Below are 26,753 nucleotides of genomic sequence, written 5' to 3'. Positions count from 1 at the left end.
ACTACGTTTCCGTCCGAGAGGTTCATTTTTAATCATGTACAAGGAGCTTTAAGAGGAAACTCGAGTACTGTATGGAAGATCTATTATTCATCCTTATGTCATGGGTAAAGCAAAGTCAAACTCCATCACCTCATTAAATCATTGTGATAATTTAATTACGAAATCAGTTCTAAAATCGAAAGGAGTACATGAAAATATCCGTTTACGGCACCCCTTTAAGAAAATAAAACTCGATGAGAGGGATATTAAGAAGGGCTTATATCGCGCAGGTTTTTCTTAGTCTCTGATGAAAAAAAAAATGTCAGGAACACATCAGAATTCAGTTGGAGGGAGTGCAAAGAGCATGGTTATTGCATTAAGAAAGCTTCTACGAATTGTTATTGCTACTGGGGGAGCTTAAGAACGGTGCCTACTAATTCAAAGGTATTTTCCCGGTTTATGAATACGCGGGAAAAATCAGACCCTAACAAGTGTCATTGAAATTAAAAAAAAAAAAAAGGAAATAACCACGCATTTTTCAAAAGATAATTAATCAACAATATTTGGCCCGAAAAAGCTATAAAATACGAAGCAATGTACATGTCTTACGAAATGTCCAACCTACTCTTGGTAGGTGTTTTACCCCCAATGCTCTTTTTTCGCAAATCCCATAATACAGCCGTTCATTTTGGGGGTTGTCAGTTCCAAAAGTAATTAACTAGTATTGTTTTTATGTAAAGAACACCCCAAAACGTATTTCATTTTATGATGGGGAATAACCTATTTTCTTTTTGAATTCCAAGAGCACTTGCTGGGTTTTGCTTTCTCCGCATAGTTTTAAACCGCGCAAAAATATCCCTGTAGTAGAAAGCACCACCCATCAGAAACCCGAGTTTCTCGAGATGCGAAGAACGTATGCGCAATAACAATAGTAGGCGCCGTCCGTTAGGAAGCGACGTTTTTGAGCCGCAGACGGCAACGGGAAGCGAGAAATTTTCCTTTTTAACTTGTCTTTACGATAGCGAATTTATATTGCTATGCATGTTTTCTCTATTGGAGACGATTAGCGTAAAAAACTGGGAGAGACTATTGTCCTAACATGCAAAATGTTTACTTCCGGTTCCGTCCATGGCTTAAGAACGTCGTGGCTATATGGGCTGCGGATCACGTATTGTTACAGAGCCTCGCTTTGTCGACATGCCCGAATCAACCTGCATAATATTAATTTAAGCCTCCGTTTGTGTTTATAGTAATAAGAGATCAATTTTTTTTATAAACTTAATTCTAATTTTCGCTCTTGGGCTCGCTTCAAAAACGAAGCTGACGCATATGTGTGAGTCTTCACAAAAAGCGTGCTCTACCGTATTCGCTATTCGCTTTTCCAGATTTTGCATAAACGATTGCTTTCAAATGCTCTTAAGAATGTGCAGTGTCCCAAGGGCATTTAAAAACAATGGTTTATGCAAAATGTAGGGGGCAAACAAAGTGTATTATGGGGAATGTAAAAACATCGAATACTTGTTAAGCGCAGCTACAGCAATGCGTTAAATTTAACTCGAGCGGTCAAATGTACAAAACAGCATCAAATGAACAGTAATTTCACGTCCTTGAAAATACGGACGTCTCGAGTGATCCGCACTTAATTTTTGTTGTTAGCCCTTTGGAATCTGATCCACTTCAAGAATCTCCCTACATTGGTGTAGCCGGTGTATCGGTAATTGCTATGGCAACCGTTGGCAAACACGCTCAGTCCCCAGCTCGTGACTCCTCCCACAACCCACTTGGTCGAATTTCGATTGGTTACTGAAAACATCAGCGGCGAGCCGCTATCGGCGATGCAGGTAGTATCCTGTGGTTCCTTGTAACCAGCGCAAATCATTTGACGCTCGTCGTATTTCATATTGGACCATTTGCAAAGGGATCGATCCTTGACGGAAACGGCTGCTTCGTGCAGTGTGCTGCGAACTTGATGATCAGGTGTCTTCCCCCAACCGACCACGATACCATCGCTGGACATTCCAGATTTAAGAAGATGCTCGATTTCCGATCTGCTCGGCAGACAGATTGGTCTTACGTCTTCACTGATTATCACGGGTCTAACCAAATGAACCAGGGCAATATTTGTGGATAATGTCTTTGGATCGAAGTCCTTGTGGACTACAATCTCGGAAACGTCGTGGAGCACTGGCGTGTGATCTGGTGACCAACGCTTGTAAGCCCCGAGTTCCACCTTAATGTTTTGAGGCGATATTTTTATGTAACTTTTAGATACAGAAAAGGGCCCCAAATACAAACAACGCGCAGCTGTAATGAGCCATTCCTTATCGATGAGTGTGGCCATGCAGCCCTCGATATCTCCAAAGACGCTGAAGTGAAGCAGCGCTGTCCAGGGCCATTTGGGATGCCCTTGAGGAAGCCATTTGCCTCGGATAATTGTGTTTGCCAGGGGCGCAATACCGCATTCTACAACAAAACAAAATGGAATTTTTTAGGTTAAACAGTCAGAAAAATTGTAAGAATAGCCCTTTTCAAGGCCAGGAGAACTTTAGATTCTTCTTTCAAATGTAGGTTATAATCTCCTGGGAAACGTCGTTTAAACAGTAGGGATTTTTTTCTGTTCCATTTCGGCTCCAAACAAGATTTCGGCTTGAGCTTGTGTTTTAATATCTCACCTTCAGTGTCCTTCAGTTTTCTGCAGGAATAGCCATCAACAGAGAGAAAGAAACCCATTTTGCAGGAGCAGGTGTAGCTGTTGACATTCAAAAAAATCCATTATTATTGAGATTTAATAGTAGAGTTTCGTTCCCATAAAACGCGTGACCGAGGGCCGTATTTTTAATGGACGGTGAATAGAGGATTAGCTTGGGGCACTTCCGCGTTGTTGTTGAGGGGTAGGGGAGGGTGGCAGTATAGAAAAGGTAATGGTAATGGACTTATATACCGCGCCTAGTATCACATTAGTTTCGTGACAGATGGACCACCGGGGGTCTCCCCCATACTCTCACGAACAGTTTGTGGATTCTACAACGTCCCATACACCTTATTCCAAAATAGCCGCCATTTTAGTATTCTTTCGTTTGATTGCAAATTGGCCCTTTTGGCCTCGTTCAAGGTTAAATATTCTTTTGAATTTTACGTTTGAAAGCGAGGCCAAGAGGGCCAATTTGCAATCAAACAAAAGAATACTAAAGTGGCGGCCATTTTGGATTAAGATGTATATTGTGGTGCTTAACGGGAAGTGTTGTGACACGGCCTTCGGTTTACAGTCTTTATCCGAGAAGACTTCAAAGTCTAACCTTTTGCAGAGAACTTACAGAGGCGGCAATTCTTCTTCAGTTATTTTCAAGACCCTGACTATAGAGTGTTTTCACGTGACGTCACGGCTCCCATTTTGGTGTTCCTGAACAAAGGAAGGGCAGCCATGTTGGTTTCCCCAACCAATCCTCCAAGAATACACCATTCTCGAATTCTCACGGCTGGACTGGATCTAGCATGGAATGGAGGCCAATGCGGGCAAATCTTTTCAAATGCAAAGTAATTTGCCCGCATTAGCCTCCATTTCATGCTAGATCCAGTCCAACCGTTAGAATACGAAACTGGCCTATTGAGCTCTATTGTCATGCAAACCGTTTTCCTTTGTTTCGATGGCAAAACAAAGTTACTGATCACGTGAGTGAAAACACTCTATTGGTTCGACTGGGGTTTTGGAACCCGCGATGAACTGAGAAAAGGAAAGGATAGGATAATTTATTTACACACATGACGCTTGGAAGCATTTAACATGCTCGTTTACAATGCGCAAGTGCATTTATAAATATAAAAAGAAATCAATTAGACCAAAAAACATAATAACAATAACATTAACCGTGTAAAGGAATATTTCATGAAAACTACGGAATGGCATTGAAATGAAAGTTAGAAAGATCATAGTTTGATAAGCAACTTAATTAACAATTAATTAATTATATTTACAGTAGTCAGAATGCCTGCTGCGGAAACCCCGTTATAAATAAATGGTACAAGTCTAAATGATTTTTAATTGGTATAATCGCGAACGACATTTCAGGACGACTTTTAAAACACTCAAATTAGAGATCAGCTGGGGCCCGTTTCTCAAGAAACTTTACGGGGCGTTTTCGGGTGTCACAATTCCCTTTGTATCTCAAGAACGGAGAGGATTTAATTCGTCAAACTTTACAGTTATTTTTCCTTTTGTTGCCTTGAAAGCATGTTAAAAGATCGACTTTCTAAAACAAGCGGTTGGCAATTTCACAAATGGCTTTTCGGGCCCGAAAAGGTTTCGGGACTTTCGAGAAACGGGCCCCAGGGGCTATTCCAAAATGGCCGCAATTTTAGTATTCTTTCGTTTGATTGCAAATTGGCTACAGGGGCCCGTTTCTCGAAAGTCCCGAAAACTTTTCGGGTCCGAAAAGCCATTTGCGAAACTGCCAACCGCTTGTTTTGGAAAGCCGATCTTCTAACATGTTTTCAAGGTAACTAAAAGAAACATAACTGTGAAGTTTGACGAATTAAATCCTCTCCTTTCTTGCGATACAAAAGGAATTGTGACACCCGAAAATGGCCCGTAAAGTTTCGGGACTTCCGAGAAAATCTCTTAACGGTACAATTTAAGCGGTTGGTGTGAAAAGCGGCAGCCTTGCGGCTACGCTTGAAGGCCAATGCTACGACGGTTATCATTGGAGCAAGAAATTACCTTCCACCAGTATTACTGCAGTTATGTTGGCAGTCATGACCTCCTTCGGCACATTCGTCGATATCCAGACATCGTTTCTCCTGCATGATCTTGTACCCGTCCCTGCAGCTGCATCTGTAGGAGCCAGGTGTGTTTTCGCAGATGTGATCACAATCACCCGTGGAGTTGTTTGTGGAGCACTCGTCCTCGTCAATGCAACGATTTGTTCTAAAAAAATTGTTTCAATATAATTAGAATGGCATGATTATCTTCCATGCTGACATTTGAGTCAAGCATTTTAGGTGGTTTGAAACCAATAACTACAAACGCAGATAATATGGCGCAGTTTGGGTGTCAAAAATTCAGACATGTATTCGGCAATTACAACATTCAATTTAGCTATTCAAACCTTCAGTTTGGAAACTCAACAATTCAAACATTCATTTTGGTACTGAATTCAAATCTTCAATTCAATTGAATATTTGAATTGTCGAATTGAAAGTTTAAATGGCACGCATGTTTGAATTTTGAAGGTTTGAATTGAGGATCTGAAGGTTGGAATTACCAAATTGAGGGTTTGAATTCCAAACTGAAGGCTTGAATTGCCGAACTGAATGTTTGAATTTTGACACTAAAAACTCGCCATACGATAACAATAACGAAATGAACAAGTGCTGAATGACGAACGGTAGAATCCAGAGTCTCCGGCAGTATTCGAACCTACGATCTCCCTAACACCGGTCGAATGATCAACTCTGGGGAGCCATGTTCTTCCTAAATTGTTCAGTTTTCCAAACAATTAGTTATTATAACAATCTTTCTCACGAGCGCATCACGCCTTAAACCATCCCTAGTTTCATGGGAGATCTATTGTTTGTGTCATTAAACTCGGCGGACACTGCGTTAACGGTGCAAACCACAAATAGGGAAGGAGTTGCTCTCCCTGAAGAGAGGCTTTCTTTGAGAACCGGTTTTAGGTTAACTGAATTGAGAATGACTGGAAATAGGTTTTCTAAAAGAACACGTTTTCCGAAGAAGAAATGTTTTGTCCTATTGTTGCATACTCATGTTGTCATGTGTCGTAAAACAAATACCAAAATAATTACTTCGAACAATCACAGCAGCTGCAAACAGCGCAATGAACCAATCCAAATTTGTTGCAATTCTGTGTAACATGCTCAAAGCGCGGGAAAAACCGGGCGTGCTTGGGTTTTCCTTCTCATTGGTTGATAAACTCGCGCGAGATTTTTAAACCAATCACTAAGCGTTGCAATTGCCATCGCGTAATTACTTTTGCCAGTCGTTTGAAAACTGCTTTAGAATCTTAAATTTGGTGAAAAGACGTTACTTACGGACGTGAAGATTTACGACCTTGAGGTCGACGGAAACGGATCTCAAAATTTAATATAATTGTTTTTGTTCGTTGTCGTTGTTGTGAGCGCGGTCTTGGGGCAAAGAGGTGGCCCAACCGTAACCACTTGCCTCCAGGCTGCCTCTTCCTTGTTTTAAGCTTTTTATTTGAAGTTGGCGAAAGCGGTAAATAAATGAATTCTGAAATAAATCAACTTACCTCTTGTCAAGCGAATAACCAGTTGGACATCGACATTGACTGCTGCCGTACGTATTGACGCACGTGAGATGTCCGCAACCTCCATTATTTGTGTCGCATTCATTAATGTCAATGCATTGCGTTCTTTCATCGTTTGTAGTGAAACCAGGGTCATCGCATATGCATTCGTAACTGAAAAGAGGACAAACAAAATGGTCAGATTAAAACACCATTTCCTATGAATGAATGAATGAATTAATTAATTTCTAACTCCTTAAAAAGTATGAGCTAATGTCATGAAATTTTTACATGACCAATCAAAGTAAAAAATTATGCCATTTAAAATATATGAGAGTTGCAGATCATAATAATAATAATAATAATAATAATAATAATAATAAAAATAACAATAATAATAATAATAATAATAATAGTAAGAAGAAGAAGAAGAAGAAGAAGAAGAAGAAGAAGAAGACGAAGAAGAGGAAGAAGAATAAGAAGAATTGTCACGCTAATCGACGTCGCAAATACAGCACCGACGCAACTCGACAAGGTCAAACCGAAAGCATACTGGCACCTCAGGCTGCCGCTATACGGTCCATGTGTGACCTTGGAGCACAGCTTGCAGCTAGCTGGAATCAGCAGTTTGGCGACAATGCAACCAGTTTTCAAGGAAGCCTGGAAAACACCGTTTCTCTTGATTTAGTTGCAAGTTCCCGGGCGCTGAATTTGGCTAAATTTTGTGACACATCTCCTTTAAGCAGATGTCTTTTTCAGACACTTTTAACGGGATTCGAACCCATGGTCTCTGCGCTGTCATTCGTCTATACTTCGTCCCCTCCCCCCCTCTCCCCCTTCCCTCCCCACCTCTTAGATGTAAATTTGTTTCATCCAGGCGCAAGCTATGACAGGTAAGATGGTCTTAATATCAACGGACTCCAAGGAGAGATATGTCATGAGCCGGGTCCTGAGTTCCTGCCTGCAGCTTTTACAGTAAACCAACCGAACGCGATTAATTCCAAATTCAGACTAACCGCCTGTTAACGACATGTACAAGCTCTAACCTTCCTGGTGTATTAACACAATCAAAGCAAGCAGGCACGCCCTCCAAACACTCGTCGATATCCATACAGGATTTAGAGTCAAAAATGTCTTCAATGTAGCCATCACGACATCTGCAAATAAAACTGCCCAGAGTGTTTTGACATTCTTGCTGACAGCTGCCATTGTTAAGTTCACATTCGTTGATATCTGTTGAATTCAAGAATTGCATTAGACGCAAGGAGAACGAATCCTAATCCTGGGATATTTTGCGCAAAATTGGGTAGCCTGTAATGTGTTGTTTGGTGAAGTGCATGTAAATACCGATGATTTTAACGGACGAATCTGTTTCACCGGTAAACTATTATATTCGGCATGATTGACTGATTAAGTACCTTTTCAGCGATAAATCAGTAAGCGCACAGCTGGACTTAAGTAGGAATATAAACAACAAGCTTGACTCACGTGGGAAAATAAACAACGGGCTCGTGCAACTTACATTTTGCAGAGCCAGTCAAGTCAGTTTGCAGAAAATAAAATAAAATCAAATTAAATGTATCTCAATATCTTCGTATTTCAGGTTCTTTTCCGACTGTTAACAACACAAAAATTGATCTTTAGACGACAAATAACTGATTTCATAAAAAAGAAACAGATCGAAATGAACATTAATCACTGGTTACAACGCGACTTTAGAAATTGAATTGCGCAGAACTGGGGCACAATTTGACATTCTCTTATGGCTTAATGGCCTTTTTTATTCTTGAGATGCATAATTCGTCTGGGAAGAGCTTCGGCAACCATCTTTTCTGCGTTTGTTAAGTTTGTCTAGTACAAAGACGGGCTCCAGATGTCTTCGACGACGTACTAAAGTGAACAGTTCGTCCAGACGCATAATTCATCTGGACAGATCATGCGTCTCTGGTATGAAAAAAGGCCAATTAACAGTGAAGTCAATCCTTACCAACACAAGTCCGGTTGTCGTTCTGAAGCCTGAATCCCGTTGGACATTGACAAAAGTAACTCCCATCGTCATTGACGCAAGTGTGACTGCATCCGCCGTTATTACTGTCACATTCATTTATATCTAAACACAAAAAAAGGAAATGGACAAATTGGCCGGTTATAAACTGACCCCTCCAGACCCCTTCCCTTCAACTAAAATCTTACAAATCTGCTTACGAGCCAAGTGGCGCATTAGGGGGCTGGAGCTTATCCCGGTTTCTGTAGCATGAAGCGACTAGAAGTTTTTCTTCTCCCCCCTGGATGGGATACTAGTCCAACGCAGGGCAAGCCAAAGCTTTAAATTCGCCTGCACCCATTTATACACTTGGGCAGAGAGAGGCACCGTGAGAGTAAAGTGTCTTGCCCAAGAACACAACACAACGTCCACGGCCAGGGCCCGAAACCCTGATCCGGAGTCGAGCGCACCAACCATGTGGCCACCGCACCTTCCACGGATCAGTGATATATATAAAGTAAAATATAACGGGTCAGACAATTAGCGTGCACAGTGAAACTATGCGTGCATTGTACCTGTGAGCATTTCATTTTACTTGATGTTCGAAGTTCCGTTAGCTTTGAAGATGATTCATGGAAAACTAGTTCTTCAATTTTGTCTATGCTTGTCAAACGCTACGCTATTGCGGATCAGAGAAATTCGTAACAATAAGAATCAAAGGCGAACCTCAATCTACGAAATCCGAGCTACATTTGCCCCGCCGCGGGGTGGTACAAGTGATTTGGAACCAGAGGCAAATCAGAAAATGCTAATTTCTCTTTATTTTACCTCGGCAATTCTTTTTCTGACTAGTTTCAAATTCAAATCCAGGAAAACATTGGCAATGGAAACTGCCAGCAGTATTGATGCATTCGTGGTTGCAGCCTCCGTGGTTGTTTGCGCACTCATCTATATCTGTAAGGAGACAAAAGGTCAAACATGTCGGGCGTTGGAATATGCTTTTTTTCCTTTAGATATCCTAATTTTAAACACGGAAGAACAAGGATCTCAGTCGCTCCGAACGTCCACAACCATGGTAGAGGACTAATTAATTCCCCCTTTTCACTCGGCGGCCATTTTGGAGTCCGTGGGGAATAAAGGGTTTGTATTTTCATCTAGCCTCACACTGAATGAGAGGTTGGACGCACAAAGTCTTTTGCCTGGGCATCGAGTGATATGTGTCTCTAGACCTCTTTCCTAAATGGCGGCCAAATAAAATATCGCGTTTACTTACTCTCATCTATACACAGCTATTGACCAATGAGAGTGCGCGTACTATCCTAAATTATTTTATAAAATGTTTTCAGGCAACGTTCTTGTAGCCATCGTTGTCGTCCTTGCTTATGCCACTTTGTATTGCGGGCGAAACCCCTCATGACTTCGTCAGAGAATTGGGATTTAGACTTGTGTGATGACCGTTTCCTCAATAAAACTATGAAAAGATCGAATCTCTCTTATTTACCTGCGGATATGTAGTCTGTTTTAACGAGAGAAAACAGTTATAATCCCTTGAACGGAGCTCCGTTTTTCCTTGTAATCGAGCGTCCTGGAAATGTTGTGGTCTCGGAAAAGACCATTCCCTTCGATTTTATCACATTTAAGTAACTTGATTTAAGTTAGAAGGATTCTGAGAAATGTTCATTGATTCTGTGGGAATTTAGATTGTCGATTTAATAAATTTAATTATTTTTTTGTTGCCGGAGTTTTACGAATTTGAATGAGAACACAACTTTTTACAGGTTTTAAAGGTGCTTGGAAATAACATCCTTTCGGATTACCTTCACAACTGACTTTATCAACGTTCAGGAAGTATCCTTCCTGACATGCGCAGACATGGCCACCGTCAGTGTTCATGCAAATTTGGTGGTCCTAGTAAGGAGATTCGTTTCTCAACGAAAAACTGACCTGCGCAATGCTTTCCGTCCTGCTGCAGCACGTAGCCTCGTTTGCAAGAGCACCTTATTTCCTTCTGGTTGCCTACGTAAAACTCAGAACATTTGTATTCACATCCTCCGTTATTTGTAGAACAGTTTGCAGAAGCTACAAAATGAAAACAAAAACTAAGTCAGCATTTTCAAAAACATTCTTCGTTGTTACGCATTTTTTTATGCACTGAGTGAACGACATGCATCTCCATTTCAAGCAATCGAACGACCTCTTTTTACTTAAGGACGGTGCCTACTAATTCAAAGGCATTTTTGCGCGGTTTACTGAATATGCGGGAAAAGCAGATCTCAACAAGTGTGATTGAAATCCAAAAAGAAAATTGGGGGTAACCACGCATTTGCAAAAAGCTTTAAAATATAAAGCAATGTATGACGTTCTTTGCCAAATTGAAGCTTAATTGTCTCTGAAAATTGCATGGTTATCCCCAATTTTCATTTTGGATACCAAAAGCACTTGCTAAGCTCTGCTTTCTCCACATAGTTTTGAACCGCGCAAAAACATCCCCGTATTAATAAGCACCGCCGATAGGAAATCCGAGTATCTCGAGATGCGCAGAACGTATGCGCAATAATAGTAGATTGTGATTTGCTGGAAAGGTCTGGTTTCGCGGAAAATCAATCTAAAAATAATTCGGTCTGTAAAAACCCCGTCCCACATATACAATGAAGTTGCACGATCCTAATCATAGGTTCCTGCAAACACCAAGAATATTATTATTCTAATCTCAACCCGCAGATACTTCAGAGATTCATGGATAAATTGCTAAACTACTTGGCGCAACTCAAGATCAAGCCGAGCCATTAAAACAGCCGAGAGGAGCATCTTCCTCTACGGCTTAGTTCCACTCCGTGTGGACTTCGAAGGCTGTCGGAGAATAAAGACCGGAAAGGACCGGCCCTTATGAGACATCACACCAACTTGGAAGGCCACATTATCCCGGGGGTTCCCCATTGAGGAGTAAAATCGCCTGGCGTTAGACAGAGTAAATTAAGGGTTAATGTAAGCGGTAGCAAGAAATTTCAAAGTAATGCGTGAAACTCAATTTATACGTTCGTAACTCAAGCTTATGCCTTTGTGTTTGACACTCGTCGCGAGCGAGATAGTCACGTGACACAAAATAGCACGAAAATGCGCAACAGGGAACCCAGCTGCAACAAAGATCCTTTATCAAAGCGCACAACCTCCCGCTCAGCTTACTGGCGATTTTTTCCCATCGCTGTCGTATTTGCAACTGCCTAAGTTGCTTCATTCCAGATGCAATTTTATATTAACTGCAATTGCTGTCATTCAACGATCAAGATCAAAATAAAGTACGTCGGGAGATCATCAACAGGAGCGTCTATCTCCACTAATTCTTTGAGTCAACACTTTCCCGAGTATTTTAACAGGTTTTCCCCGAGTAAAGTATCATATTTCCCTTGACGCTGAGATAGCCCTGTTTTTGATTGGTGTTCTATAAATAAATCTACTCAGGAAAGGGTTGACTCCAAGTATGCGAGATAGAGATTCCCCTTGATGAGCTCCTGAGTACGTTCTGTTTGGAGATAGAATGTTGCTTTAGACCTGGTGAACTCCTGCCTCTAGTGCAATTCATCTCGTCCGTTCCATCTCCACAGTCATCATCGCCATCACAAATCCAATCCAGGCCGACACAGACCCCGTTAGCGCATGTCATCTCCGTGTCACGACAGGGGCAATTCAGTTCATCTGACAAGTCGACGCAGTCATCTAGACCGTCGCACACCTGTCTCTTATCTATGCATGTACCGTCTACGCATCCGAAACGATGAGGTCCACAAGAGTTGGAAGATAAGGTAGAAGAAACGCGCGGTTGGGTGGTTGGAACAGCTGTATAAAGATAGTATAAAGAGAAGAGAGTATTTACTCCGATTAACAGCTTATTTTGCCAGTGATAAGTTCCTAGTGATTCCTGGGTAGTCCCATTCCCTTATGAGGCCAATGTAATTGCTAGCAGTCTTTCGCATAGGTCTTTATCATGAGACCATTACTGGGGGCCTTTACCTTCAATATTAACCCTCTGAGTCAACTCCGTCCCGTATCTTTTTATTTTTAGAAGAACATCCCAGCGGGGTTTTCGCGGGTTTTTTCACAAAAGCCAATCATGAGAGATCTACGACTTCATCAAAATCCTAAGGTACCACCCCCAACCGAAAATAATTTACAGGGACTTGAAATCGGCTCAAGTTTGAATTGAAAAGAGCCTTTACTTTTCCTGAAGTTTTGAATCGTTTACTGTACCCTCAGCTGAATAAGCCGGTTGAAGTTCTTGGGGTTTAAAAAGCTGACACTCCCTAAAATTCTTGCATGTCGCGTTTGGAAGTCTTCTATATTGCAGTTAAGTGCGTTTCCACGAGAAATAAATCGCAAGGCCGCAATCAAGTCAAAATATTAACGACGACAACAAGCACAACTCATTCTCGCCGTACACAAAATCTGCCACGTGTAATCAGTTTGCAGAAATTAAAGTAAAATCTCATCCCCTCCATTTTTATATCTTGGTATTTTAGATTTTTTTTCGACTGTCAAAGGCACAAAATTTTACCTTAGACAATAAGTAACTTTTTAAAACAAAAAGAAACAACATCAAATGAACATTAACCACTGATTATAGCCCGACTTTGCAAAAGGAGTTTCGCAGACCTGATGCACAAAATATCGACCCCTTGTCCATGTTAACATTCTCTAACACTCTAATAAAACTTACCCAAACATGTTCGGCTGTCGTTCTTAAGCTCGTACCCGGTTGGACATCGGCAAGTGTAACTTCCTTGGTTGTTCACACAAGTGTGACTGCATCCGCCGTTATTGTTGTCACATTCATTTATATCTAAACACAAAAAATAGAAAATGAGAAAAGTGACTGTTCACCAGCATAACATAAACTCAATTACCCTCAGAAACTCCGGAAAAGGAATCCAGTGTACACAACCCTACAATGTACGCCCTTTCTTTCTATTTAAGTCTTTTCCCCAAGTTTAGTTAATTAAATAGGAGTTAAATTAACTTTAGGCAAGGCTCAAGACTTTGCCACGGGTCATCAGTATATAATGCAGCCAGGGAAAGCCTCTGCGAGAAGGGGGAACTATCAAAATCTCGAAAGGTTACCTAATTTTTGCGGTTACCATTCCTCCCTCCTTAGACGGTTAGTCTCAAAGTTCTCGCTTTGCAGGGTTGCCATGGTGACCCCTGTTTACGGACCCCTGCTTTATTTATGACAAATCGTGTTTCAGGCTACATCTCAAGCACACCTTTAATCAGTTAAGTTTACATTTGATAATGATTTGTCAAAAGTTCCCGACAAAAAGCAACAACAAGAGTTTATTTAATGTTCCAGACGTCATATTTCGACGGCACATCCGTCATCGTCAGTGATTTAAAGGGAAATGTTCATAATTGATTGCTGGATAGCATCATGATTCATAACATTTTAAACTAAAACAAAATAATCATGTGAACAGGGGAAATTATGCGTGCATTGTTGGTGTGCGCATGTCATTTTACTCAATGTTGGAAATCCATTATTAGCTCTGGACCTGGTTCATTGAAAAGCACTGCTCTTTTCTACGCTTGTCTAAAGATGCAGTGCTGTGGATCAGAGAGACTATAAGTCCTAAGATACCACTCCGAGCTGAAATTTTATTCTCAAGGACTCGAAATCGGGTCGAGTTTGAATTGAAAACTATAAAATGAAATCTCAGCAGATGCTGACCTCTCAGAGCCTTTATTTTTTCTGGGGTTATGAGGCATTTACTGTCATACATGTGGAATACAAGTAAACAATGAGATCCATAGTACTTTGCAAGGTGTCATACGTGTGTCTATCACCTAAGAAAACCCCCTTCTTCTCAACAATTCTCTGCAATTGTGTAACACTGATTCTTTGGTTCACTTAATTCAATCCTTCAAAGTCACTGTTTTAGAGGCTCTTAAAAAGTGGAATAAATTAGTGTTATTAAAGGGGCACTATCATGAGCTGCGCATGCTCGAGTTTGTTTGCTCTCGAGCCCACAGAAAATTCTAGCCGCCATCATGGATTCACGGGTGAGTCACGTATATTCGCCGGAGTTTCTCCTTTGTCCACCATGGCCCTCCCCAGTGGACACCATTTTGAATTTGTCGATTCAACTTGAAAAAAGTTAACCTAACACTTTTCAAGTTTTCACAAGACGCTAGCGCATGCGCTTCTCGTGACAATTTCCCTTTAAATTCTCAACCTCGGTTAAAGCATTTCTCGTGCTCTGATTGGTTTACTCGATCTCGGTCATCGGCTCATATACCTTAGTTAGACCTTATATGGCAAATGATTGAGCTAAGCGTTGTCTCTGAATAAAGCAAAAAATAAACGGGTTTTTTTTTTTTGGAAAGTTTGGATCAATTCCGACGTTTAGAAAGGTAAGAAATGTTTGTGTTGAGCCTGCATCTGTCTGACCACCAGGTATTAACAACATCGTATCTTCATCAAGTTTTTTCGATTTCGCTCGGATTTTCTCGCTTTCGTACTTCCAAACTTTTGGAGTTTAAGGAATTCAATAAAACAATTATTCCATTCGCGCTTGTTGGATACAGTAAACACCCGCATATAAGAACACTTATTTCACGTTTCAAGCTGATTGTGTTCTCATTTAAGGGGTGCTTAGTAAGAAATCAGCCTGAAAGTTTTCTAAAAATGTTCTTACAATTGCTTTCACAAATTGTACATTACTAGAGGTTTAATAGACATACCAGCCTTTTTAAAATAGATTTCAAAGTTTGTAATGGTCCTGAACACCATATTGTTTTGATCACTTACTGTACTGTATTGTACTTTTTCCTTATTCTAATGCTCTGTCCCTTTATATTAAGAACATGTTTTATTTATCAGGCTGAATTTGTTCTTATTTATATGGTGCTTTATCGGCCAAAATTCAGCCTGATGTTCTTAATCCACTTGTTCTTATATGCGGGTGTTGACTGGTTTAGACTGGTTATAGCCAACTCGGTGTTACGCGCCTCGTTGGCTATTTACCATCTCATATCCAACGCGCGCTCATGGAAAAATTGTTGATTATTATATGGTAAGCAATTCTTAGGCTTAATGGAGCACCCTTTGGTCGGAATTTAACAGTATGGACCATTACCATGGAAACGGTCCGTTTTCGTATTTTTCTCTCTCCCTAGAAATCCAAGTTGAGCGAATTTAATTCTTTTCATCACAACAGTACAATTTCACTTATAACAAGCGGAATTTAGTTTTACATGTAAAGAGGGTCTCAATCGAGGGATAGCTTTCACGGCTAACGGTTTAAAAATTTACCTTTTCACGGCTAACCGTTTTTTTTTTCGTCTCGGTTCACTTACATGAAAAACAAAGAAACTTTCCTAGTTAAAAATGAAACTTTTTTTAACGCTTTTCGGGTTTCTCTGTGTTAGTTAGTAAGGTCTTAGTACGCATATTGAATAGAATAAGTCATTGATCAGAATGTGACTTACATTTTTGTCAAGACTTCAAACTGGGAGCAAAAGAGGATGAGGTAAGAGAACGAATCTCCCATACATGGGCGAATGACAGTTTTTTAAAATCTAATTTTAGCTACGCAGCCATTTAGGAAGAGGAACCTGATTGGCCAGTTGTAATGACGTAATAATTTCTAAATATGCGCGGCGTTGGCTAACGGTTAACCCCATTGAGACACTCTGTAAAAGGTTACCTTTCAAAGTTGCCTAATGGAATAAGGAGATTACGAACATTCACCAAGCGGAGAAGTGTCCGATCGCTCAAAAAAACGATGCCTTATAATATAATAAACAATTTACTATCCTCACGTGGTCGGCACCGCAATGGGGAACATTGACCCTCGATCGTTTTTGTAGGTCCGTACTGCCGTGACCTCGGGCCAATATTACCCAGTAAGGACTTCCATTTGGTTAGTAAGAGGTAAGTAATTTTGATCTACGATCGCGCAAGGAAGAGGAATCGGTTTTGTACCGAGTTCACAGTCTGCTTTGCATTGTGGTAGTTCCTTAAAAACTGCGATACAAAGCAATTTGTGACGTCACCCAGCATCGAACCCATTCCCTTCATTGCTCGGACATGGATCAAAGTGTGATCACTTTTCACGCCTTTCAAAGCGAATAAAAAAAACTGAGTTTTCAAGTTAAGAGGTTCTGAAAATCAAACAATATATTTGGGACGATTTCGGAGAATAAATTTTGTTTACGTGATATGCACTTTAATCCTAAGAACTTTAGGTATTACGGCATGACTATTCTTCCAGTTGAGGTCACGGTTAAGAAGGTCACTTTGAAAAAAAGGAGCTGTATCGGATAACTGTACCTTCAGCTGAATAGACAAGTTGAAATCCCTTGTGGTTCACCGTCTTATCGGATACAAATCGCAACAACATAACGTTGCTTCTAGAGATGAGGGTAAATGGACCGACTTTTCCACAGTATTTCCCCAGGATAGAATCATCGCTAGAGAGTCCATCATAAGCCTCGACATAGTCGTAGCAAGTTCCTGTACGACAAAATAATAAATCAAAGTGTTGTGAGACACCTCATTGATGGTATATATATATATATATATATATATATATATATATATATATATATGTATATTCTACTACGACTTTTAAGGCTTGGAAAATTCAAAACTATTCCTAAAAATAATGAAATAGGAGCGAAGGGTACATTCGAACCTGCGACACGTGTGCTTCGCGCTTCCGTCTCGAGTACATTCGTACAACAATTCGGCCGCCCGAACGAAACCCGAAATTTAACAATCCATTGATTGAGTGATCAAGTGGGAACCTGAAGCCTCCTCACTATACCTCATTGAGACTTGAAAGGAAACACGAAAAAAGCTATCAAATACTATAACAGCGATTTAGGCCTCGTGAGCAACAAAAGTAACTTCTTTGTTTTGTAAGATTATATGCAAAACGAGGTTGAACTTTGCTTGGTTGCCCAAAAATATGGCTTTACTTAACTCCTTACTGAAGGAAAACCAGAAGTGGAAAAGCTTGTTTGTTATTTCCAAGAAAAAAGTCCATGATTAGGCAGGTTCAATCTTCTTACGAACGGCAAATTTCCAATTTTATCGGAACTTGAATTCTTAAAAGAACTTCGAAATTTCACGCCAAAAGTCCTGAAGTGCATCTGTTTTCGTTACCGTCCAGTTTGCAAGGTTTTCATTTTATGAAACGCATTAAAAAATCGCGCGCTCTGCGCTTGTTCCATTTTGAAACCACACGTATGATTTCAGATCAAATTGCACATCACTTGAGAAGCTGTTACACTGTACAATTTTTCTTGCAACTTGTCTCGCAAAACCATTTCTACAAACTTTCTCACATTTCGAAATAAGCTGTTTTACGGGTGTTACACTGAGCAACGTTTCATGCAACTTGTCTCGTTTCGATCATGGATCACATGAGGTTAAATGAACGTTTTCATTCGCCGGTGCCGCAAACCGTTGCGAAACAAGTTGCAGGACAAATGTTACACTGCGCAATGCGTTTCAATCATTGCGGAAAATAGAACTTAATTCTACTTTCCGCAACGGTTTCTGCACTGAACTGGTCTCGCAACGTTGGCCGTTGCAAGGCGTGTTACATTGGGCAATGATTCCTGCAACTTGCCTGGCAATGGCGTTGCGAGACAAGTTGCTCAAAAAATTGCACAGTGTAACAGCGCCTTTAAGTCAATTACCATTATAAAGTGAGTGTGTTAACGATGAAACAACAACAATGATATTGAATGTAAGGAGAAATGTAGTCTCGGAAAAATATCCCATCTGGGACTCCGATATTTTTCAGAGTCTACATTTCTCCTTACATACCATTATAAAATCAATAAAAATAGGTAACATTCACTCATATTACGCGTAGCTCTTATCCAACATACCGCCTACTCTCTTGGGCTCAGTACTGAAGTGTTGAAACCTGACCCTCACTCTGAAACCAGTGTACACTTTGATCTTGTACGTACAGTTCGCTTCAGAGTGGTAGAATGAAGGGTAGTTTGGAGAGCTTATTTTGCCTCCGAATCCAGCGTAGGTTCCTCCACAATCTTAAAAGAAGGAAATAAATATAATAGTAATAACAGTATTAACAATAATAATAATAATAATAATAATAATAATAATAATAATAATAATAAATATAGTAATAACAATGATGATGATGATAATAATAATAATAATAATAATAATAATAATAATAATAATAATAATAATGACATCCCTTATATAGCAAGAACCTTAAGAGTCTTTTTCTACTATCAAATATAAAGGAATATTGAGGCCCTGACAGGATAAATTCCGACAAACGACATGGCCCAAAAAGTAGCGACAGCACATAAAATGAAATTCCGACAAAAGACATCCTTTCCCAACAAAATTCCGACAGTGACGTCAAGGCCGAGAATGAGCCGATTAAACCCCGACACGAGTGATTTTAAAATTTAGACAAGCGACACGGGACCCCCCCCCCCCCCCCCTTCCTCCTCCCTCCCCGTTAGGGCCTCAATACTTGCTGATGTCATTGTTAACACTTTGTTACAGTAACATACGAGTTTGCCAAGAAAGGTATCATGCTTTTACCTTAAATTTAAAAGGTAAAAGAACTTGTTGCAGTTTATTAACTGTTCAATTTTATTCCTTTTATCTTTGATAACAAGCAAGTTATTAGCCATCAAAAACTGATAAATTATCGGGTGGCAATAGCGCTGATTATCCCATGAATTCTTCCTAAAAAATTCGATTTTTCAAAGCATCATTGCTCAGAGATAATCTATTATATAACGTTCCAATTTTCAGATGTATCTCATTATGCAATGCACTTTGAATATTCAGTATTTTATTCTCGGCTGACTGATTAGAAAAAAAGGTAGCCTTGTGCTACTGATACCTTCAAAGACCGTCTATTTAACTACTTCTTTAATAAATTTATCGCTAATTTTGACACTTCTAGAATTCAAACATGAAAAACATTCTCCCTCATTGTCGCTCAATTCAGTAATACTAAGAAAGAAATGTGGTTAATTATTAGTCTTTGTTTATATATGTTTTAGTGTAAGTATATATTTATGGGGGCTGACCTCGCTGGGACTTCGAGTCCGTACGTTAGCCCCTCCCTCATTAGTGCCTTTTTTCACTAAATGAAAGTTACTAAATAAATAAATAAATAAACAATAAAAGTAAACTGTTGGATAAAGATAAGTTGGACTAGCTTTGACTTTTATCGTGATGATCTCTTATTAAAATAGGTATTATTTCTTTTACCCGGTACAATACACATGAATAACACTTACAATGGACGTTTTTAGAAATCCTACTCAACCCATATATTGCTACCCTCTATAATTAACAACTATCAGTCACCGAAGTGGAGGAGGTTAGTGCTGGATATTCACCGAGCCGTTGCGCAAAAAGATGTTTTTTACTCATTTTTTTCCTGCAACGACAACAATAATTTCGAGTGCAAATCCCGCGTGAGTTGCTAGGAGGCGAATAGACCCATATCACTCAATGTCCAAACAAAAGATTTTGCCCGTCGAACCTCTCATTCAGTGTGAGGCTGGACGGGCAAAGACAATGCAAAGACAAAGCCTTTATTCCCCACGGACTCCAAAATGGCCGCCGCGTGATAAAGGTGAATAGCAAGAGATAATTCGTTGTTTTAGAATATACTCAAGAAAAATAGACAAATAATTTATTTCATCTGCACATCCAGCCGGTTACGCATCGGCGCGCCGTGTTGAGTTGTGAGCACTTATAGAGCGTTTTTCTTCTGATAGTTGAAGACGATGTACAGTTCATATATTACAATAAAAAATAATAACTTTTAAAACCACCATTCTCTGATAGCAGAGGTCTCTTTTGCGTTCCCTGGTCTGACGAGTACGGGAATTCGTTAAGAGAGACCCCTGCCATGGGTCGAAACTCACTTTGATCCAACCTCGGACGGCACTCTTCAAACCGCATGCCCCGTGATGTGTTTGCTGACTATGACTTGAGCCCGCTGTGTGTCCCGCGCATTCCTTTACAGTAATTCCGCTGTTTTTAAGTGAGCCCATACGACATGAAGTATCACGTTAGGATTCGGTCGCTAAGTAACCGCCGCGCATGCTCAACACAGTGAGTTTCGACCCATGGCAGAGGTCACTTTTCCCGTACTCTTCAGCCCAGTGAACGCAAACAAGAAAAGAGTCCTTTGCTAACAGGAAAAACCATCATTGAAGATAGCCAAATTAAAAACCACTTGGTGAGATTAAGAATTGCTTAGGAACCGATTAAAAAGATGTCTTACGCGATTTAAAAAGACAACCTATTGAAGCGCTCTTCCGATATTTGAAACTCCCTGGCTCATTTGCTAACATTCTCTCTAAGAAGAGAAAGTTTAATTAAGAAAAGACGGCAGCTAAGGCAACCAAAACGTCACTATAAAGTTATAACTTTGCAGTATCTTAAGTATTTCGCGATTATTCCTTTTTGCTCAAGTTGTATAAGGTGAAGTATCCTGTAACGGGGTTAGGTTTTAATTGGGACGAAAGTTCTGTTCCTCTCCCCTGCCACTCCATGAATTGTGGCGAATAAATTAAAACTTAACTAAAACGGGACGATGAAAAGTAAAACTTTAAATAACCTGAGAAAAACCACGCGGAGCAATGTAGAGAATCAACAAAAAGCCCAACCCACATTTGACGCCGAAGCCGGGAATCTGACCGGGAAACACTGGTGCGAAAACGCGATTGCTTTTGTCATTGCGCCCAACCCTTCCTCTCTATTCAACACAGCTCACCTTGAGGGGTGTCATATGAAGCCCTGAAGCCTCTTTTTTCAGTCATACCGTTGCTGATTAGTCTTAAATACAGGGACTGGCCCGTTGATTTGAGCAGCCGCGGTTTTTTATTACCGCAGAATCTTCCAAGACTGGCCTCGCGGATACTGGGGCCATCGTAGATGTCCAACCAATCGTGGCGGCAATTCGAGCCTCCTTGGAGACGAAAGTCGCTAAATTGGAGTGTAATCTTATGGCTGGGAGGGGCTTGTATTGTCCAAGAACATGTTAAGTTCGCTGGATATTTGTTAGGATAGCCAGGAGAATCAATCGTGCCACGGGCCTTGTTTAAGATCACCCCGCAACCTACAACATCATATTGGGAGATTATCATAAAGGTGATGTCATTTTGTGTCAGGTCATGTTCAAAACTGTTCAAACCACTGGGGACAATTTTTTTTTTTTCCGTATAAGGACAACTTTCGTTTTTGCGATCAGGGGACCGCCTTCTTCCACAGTTGATCTTTAAAAACTTATCGTTGACTACTAGGTCCGAAAAAGGACATTATAATTTACGTTTCGGTGACTTGTTGCCTAAAAGAAACTCGAGGGTTGATGTTTCTTTACTTCGCTAGCCGTTTACGTTTTTGTCTCCTTTTGGAATTAACCATATGGCTCCATTTCTGTTCACGCAAATGGTTTGGAGTTTTTTTAAGTGAGGATGTCGTGCATGGTGAATTTGTTTTGAAAGTGTCTTTGCTTAACACCTAACTGGCAAAATTTGGAGCTTTCACTTTTATTCAAAGGTCTGTACAGGTCCGAAAATGATGCCAGCACCGCAAATGATACCAGGACCGCAAATTATCCCCATATTGTGCCCCATTTTGTACCGCAAATGATCCCGAAAAAAAGTAAGGAATGGCATGGAGGATGGAATGTGAAGAGTGCTTATTTTTATTAAAATCACTTTAAATCATGGCTCACAACAGGTTACTGCCTCATTATAGTTTTTCACAAAGGCTGAATTTTGTTTTTACCGCGCTGTTTTAAATTTGCCTTTTTTTAATTATCGGAAGTACAATGATCAAAAACTAACTTGGACGCAATTCTAAACTGATTGTGACTGAGGGGCCACTTTTATCGAACAACTCTGGCAACACACGCAGGGTTCGAGAAACGGGCCCCTGGTCACAGTCAGTTTAGAATTGCGTCCAAGTTAGTTTTTGATGATTGTATCCGATAATTAAACGTGGCAAATTTAATTTATAACAGCGTGGTAAGACACAAAATTCAGTCTTTCTGGAAAACTATAATGAGGCAGAAACCTCTTGTGAGCCATGATTTAAAGTGATTTTAATAAAAATAAGCGCTCCTCGCATTAATTCTCTATTCAGACCATTCTATCCTCCATGCCATTCCTTACTTTTTTTTCGGGATCATTTGCGGTCCAAGATGGGGATCATTTGCGTTCCGGGATCATTTGCGGTCCAATATGGTGATCATTTGCGGTCCTGGTATCATTTTCGGTACAATTTGGGGATCGTTTGTGGTTCTGGAATCATTTGCAGTCCTGGGATCATTTGCGGGCCCATACAGGTCGTTTACTTTTAGCGTAAGCTTTGGATTTCACGGTCCGCCATTACTCACGTTCAAAACTGACCGATTGGACCTCAGAGGGTTGGATCCAGAGAAAAGTGACGTTATTTACTCACTAGCTTAAAATTTCAGCTTATTATATGTGCAAAACGCGAGTTTAAAAGTCTTAAAGCCCAAAACTCCCGTGCTGCAGATTAATTCCGCGGCCTTTGATGTCATTTTCTCCACGATCATCTTGGAGTTAGTAATGGCGAACATTAAATACTGAGGAAAATAAATAGGTGTCTTTTTTAAACCAAGGCTTAAAACTTTGGGAGATTAGTGTTTACACCTTTTGCTCTTCATTACGAGATTCATTTCGTTAACATTCAGCATATTTAGGCATTCTTTTGCGTCATTCGGCATACAAAAGGGAAACATATTCTTTCATTTGCGCCAACATTCAAGTCATTAACTCCATCTTGAAAATCAACAGAGACAATAGACCTTATTCATAAATGGCGGCCAATTTTAATTCTTTTGTCGAAGTGCAAATTAGCCTACCAAGCCTTGATACCATACAGTGAATTGAAAAGAATTCTTGCTCTAAAATGAGGCTTGGTAGGCTAATTTGCACGTGGACAAAAGAATTATAAATGGCCGTTTTTATACTAGAGACGCATATTCCGTCCAGACGAATTATGCGTCTCTCATGTTATCCGTCTAGTGCAAAGACGGGACGAACTATATGAGACGCATAATTCGTCTTGGACGAACTTAGGCAAACATTTTTTCTGCGTCTTTTAATTTCGTCTAGTATAAAGACGGGCACTAGACGCATAATGCGTCTGGACGAACTTTCCAGTTTAGTGCGTCTTCGAAGACGCACTAAAATAAATTCTTCGTCCAGACGAATAATACGTCTTGTGGCCGTCTTTATACTAGACGAATTTAACAGACGCAGAAAAAATGTTTGCCCAAGTTCGTCCCAGACGAATTATGCGTCTCTAGTATAAAAACGGCCAATGTGACCGCCATTTATGAATAAGGTCTATAGACAAACATTAAAGTGTATAAACCGTTCATTAACATTTTCATCACACTGTTTGAAATTCATTAATATTCCTAAACGGCGTTAGAAGTGGATAAGACAAACATTAATTCGCTTGTACAAAGAATAGAGCGTTCTTTGCGATAGAGTCTAAAAGTACTCACGAGTGACCACTGACCACGAGTTGTTGAATCTGAGTTACGTGCAAATGTTCGTTTTTGGACGCTCATGAATGTATCTTCGCGGTGTTGGTCGTCATTTCACGCAAATGAATGCATATTTTCTTGTAATGAACAGCAAAAGGTGTAGTCAACACTGTGACAGTTTGAAATCCAAAGAAAAATAGGAAATGATTTTTTGGTCACAGTGGCACCGCCATTTTTAATATGACATGAACATTTTGTTGGGCCTGGTCTACACGAATGTGATTCTGGTTCAAAACGCAGAGACTTTTTTACGTTTTTATGTGGCTTTGCAAATCATCCACGTTAAAACGCAAACGCAAATCAAGTCGAATGTTGGTTTTTGAGGAGATGGGAAACCGGAGTACCCGGAGAAAACCTCTCGCTGCAGAGTAGAGAACCAACAAACTCAACCCACACATGGCTTCGAGTCTGGGAATCAAACCCGGGCCACATTTGTGGGAGTAACTGATAATTTCACAAAATGAAACGCACTGCCGTGAGAAGTCGACCACCAACGATGTTAGTGACGTAATAGCCCACAACCGGAAATAAGTTTCGAGCTTCACTGAAGCAAACCCGCGATGGGTTAGCAGATGGATTCATCTTCCATCACGTAAAGTTATGGAGTCTTCGAATATCATTATCAAAATGAGAATGTTCGACGATATTCCGCTGTATGACAACTTGCATTTTCCAGAATGTTTTTATATTATTTGTTTCCTGTCTTTTTCACGATTTAGCAACGATTCACTATAATTATTTGATCTACTAATATATGATCACAAAATAACAGTTTCGTGAAGTCTAGTCAATCTGTAGCAATAGTGCTGGCAAATTTTACGGGAATTCACAACGCGAGAAGCTTGAGCTTTTATGTCTTCGTGTGCTAGAGAAGTATGCACAGCTTAAAGTTAAAAGTAAGTTAGCGGCGAAGGTGTGCTGATTATCACTCGAATAGTGGACGAGCGTTGTTTTTTCGCTTGCAATTAGATGGGACCCTTTCTTTACCAACCTGAACATTTATGCTTATACGGCGAGAAACGCTGACAAATTAATTTCTTAATCTCAGCCCAAGGAAAGCAGGTCCGTTATTTTTGCAAGCATATTGAAGATGTGCCACGAATATGGACATAAATGCATTCGCCACTACGGGGGGAGGGTACGGCTACACGAAGGCTACACGGAAGACTAATGAACGCAGTTGCTTGAAGATAAGTACGTTACATTCGCCTTCGGAACGACCACGATTTACCAAGACCCAAAGTCAAAGATCGAGGCTCTTTCAAGACAAACAACAATGGATATTTCTAAGCCACTTTGGAGGATTATGGACCCTCCCTTCACGATTGCAAGGTCCAAGCATTGCAAATAAGGGAAATCACTCGCGATTGCATGGAGACTGAATTGTAACAGTAACTGTGGGTATTTCAGGGCCAGCCTCGCATCTGGCCTATGTACCGAGAACATCTACTATCAATAATTTCTGCGCATTACAATGCCTTATTTTTCTTTACGAACGTTCGACACGTTAGCCAAAATCTTAAGAGCATGCTTAGAATATATCCAAACTAAATCTCTCTATTTCTCTAATTTGTTGTCGATGTTGCTGTTTTGTTTTTTTTTGTAAGTACTATCACGTTCGTCAGATTGATTTACTCTCCGGAATTAAACTTATCGCTTCCATGCTCAAACCACAAAAAACGGTCCACCAAGCTCAAAAATTACACGGTGTCATGAAAAGAGTGTAGTTGGTTGCCGCGAACTTTACTGATAGCAGTTAAACCGATTAATACGATTTATCTTCACCCTGCAACTTGAAGGTTAAGAAAACACATCTATAAAATAACACAAACCGGAGGTTGGGGCTTAAGACTTCGAGTTTAGAAATGGCTACAAATTTTAAGACTATCGTCATTTCTGAACGCCGTTTCCAAAGTGCGAAGACGGAGATCGGCGAACACCGGACATTTTTTCATCGTGCAAGCCAAAGTTACCCGCAACATATTTCCGGAAATTGTCCCAGTGATCAGGAAAACAACAAGGTATTATAACATGCTCTTGAACAAACCATCACGAAGGTTTCAAAGTGCTATAAAACGAGGGTTTTACTGTTTTCATTGTGCCGAGAAACTTGACCCTGGCCTAAAACATTCCTTTCAATTTAAGAGAGAGATATCAAAGTGGGATTTAGAGGAAGAGTCACTATTTGTCAAAATGAAGCGCGAGAATTAAGGCTGGAGCCGGTAGGGATTGTGTTTTTATCAGATACGTTCTGGGTTCAATTCTTGGACTCCTTTATTGGTGGGTTGAGTTTGTTTCTGCTCTACTCGGAGAGGTTTCCCCCCAAGTACTGTTGGCTTATTCCTCATTGTTGTTAGAGCACTTGTGCTCGATTCCATTAGCTTGAGACTTTAATAAAGGGATTATTATTTTTATCCCTGCTGTCTGTAACAACCAAAATAAAAGTCGATAAATAGTCTCTCTACAGTTAGGGGAGACTGTATTGATAGTTTTTGGTTTCAGTGATGTAAACATATCTTTGTGCATTCCACAGGGAAAATAACGTGACAGGACATAAAAATGCGTGGTGGTTTACGGCCAAGTAAACGTTAAGCCAATCATATACCGTCAATTTTCGATTTCTAGTTCAGTGGTTCTACTCTCTCAAGCTGAAAATCATTACCAATCCCTTCCTGTGGTGCTAGTCACATCTAACTTACATGTAATGTTGACCAATTACGAAAATTTGTCAGGCAGTGGATGGAGAAAACTCTGACTGTGAAACTCAATCCTTTTGAGTCTTTCAGACGGGTATTAAAGCGTATTATTAGAATATGGTGATCTTACCCCCGGGCCATTCACTCCCAGTGATCTAAACCCTACTGCTACGTTTGGTTGTATTTTGTCGCAATTGTCCATGATATCAACGTATGCCTCCAGATATATTAAAGC

The 26,753-nt window shown here is 40.2% G+C and overlaps 1 protein-coding gene across 2 annotated transcripts in view; it reads right to left on the bottom strand.

The window, feature by feature from the left end:
* Window positions 1-129: 129 nt before the first annotated feature.
* Window positions 130-26,753, bottom strand: part of LOC137999881 (fibulin-1-like) — a 27,608-nt gene continuing 984 nt past the window's right edge. The window contains exons 3-15 of one of the 2 annotated variants that reach the window (XM_068845841.1): window positions 21,012-21,356; window positions 18,115-18,279; window positions 16,544-16,726; window positions 12,935-13,057; window positions 11,773-12,057; window positions 10,168-10,302; window positions 9,052-9,177; window positions 8,227-8,349; window positions 7,286-7,472; window positions 6,243-6,413; window positions 4,694-4,900; window positions 2,652-2,728; window positions 130-2,442 (exon numbers count right to left, since the gene is read on the bottom strand). In XM_068845841.1, the coding sequence (XP_068701942.1) occupies window positions 1,619-2,442; window positions 2,652-2,728; window positions 4,694-4,900; window positions 6,243-6,413; window positions 7,286-7,472; window positions 8,227-8,349; window positions 9,052-9,177; window positions 10,168-10,302; window positions 11,773-12,057; window positions 12,935-13,057; window positions 16,544-16,726; window positions 18,115-18,279; window positions 21,012-21,356 (2,951 nt within the window). In that variant the 3' untranslated portion in view covers window positions 130-1,618. The remainder of the gene's footprint in view (window positions 2,443-2,651; window positions 2,729-4,693; window positions 4,901-6,242; window positions 6,414-7,285; window positions 7,473-8,226; window positions 8,350-9,051; window positions 9,178-10,167; window positions 10,303-11,772; window positions 12,058-12,934; window positions 13,058-16,543; window positions 16,727-18,114; window positions 18,280-21,011; window positions 21,357-26,753) is intronic. The other variant, XM_068845842.1, reaches the window with a different exon arrangement.

The sequence above is a fragment of the Montipora foliosa genome, chromosome 4, assembly GCF_036669935.1.
Source record: "Montipora foliosa isolate CH-2021 chromosome 4, ASM3666993v2, whole genome shotgun sequence".
In the NCBI taxonomy this organism is placed as follows: Eukaryota; Metazoa; Cnidaria; class Anthozoa; order Scleractinia; family Acroporidae; genus Montipora; species Montipora foliosa.
Note: the sequence above shows the minus strand (reverse complement) of the source record. Positions and strands in the feature narration are given on the sequence as shown.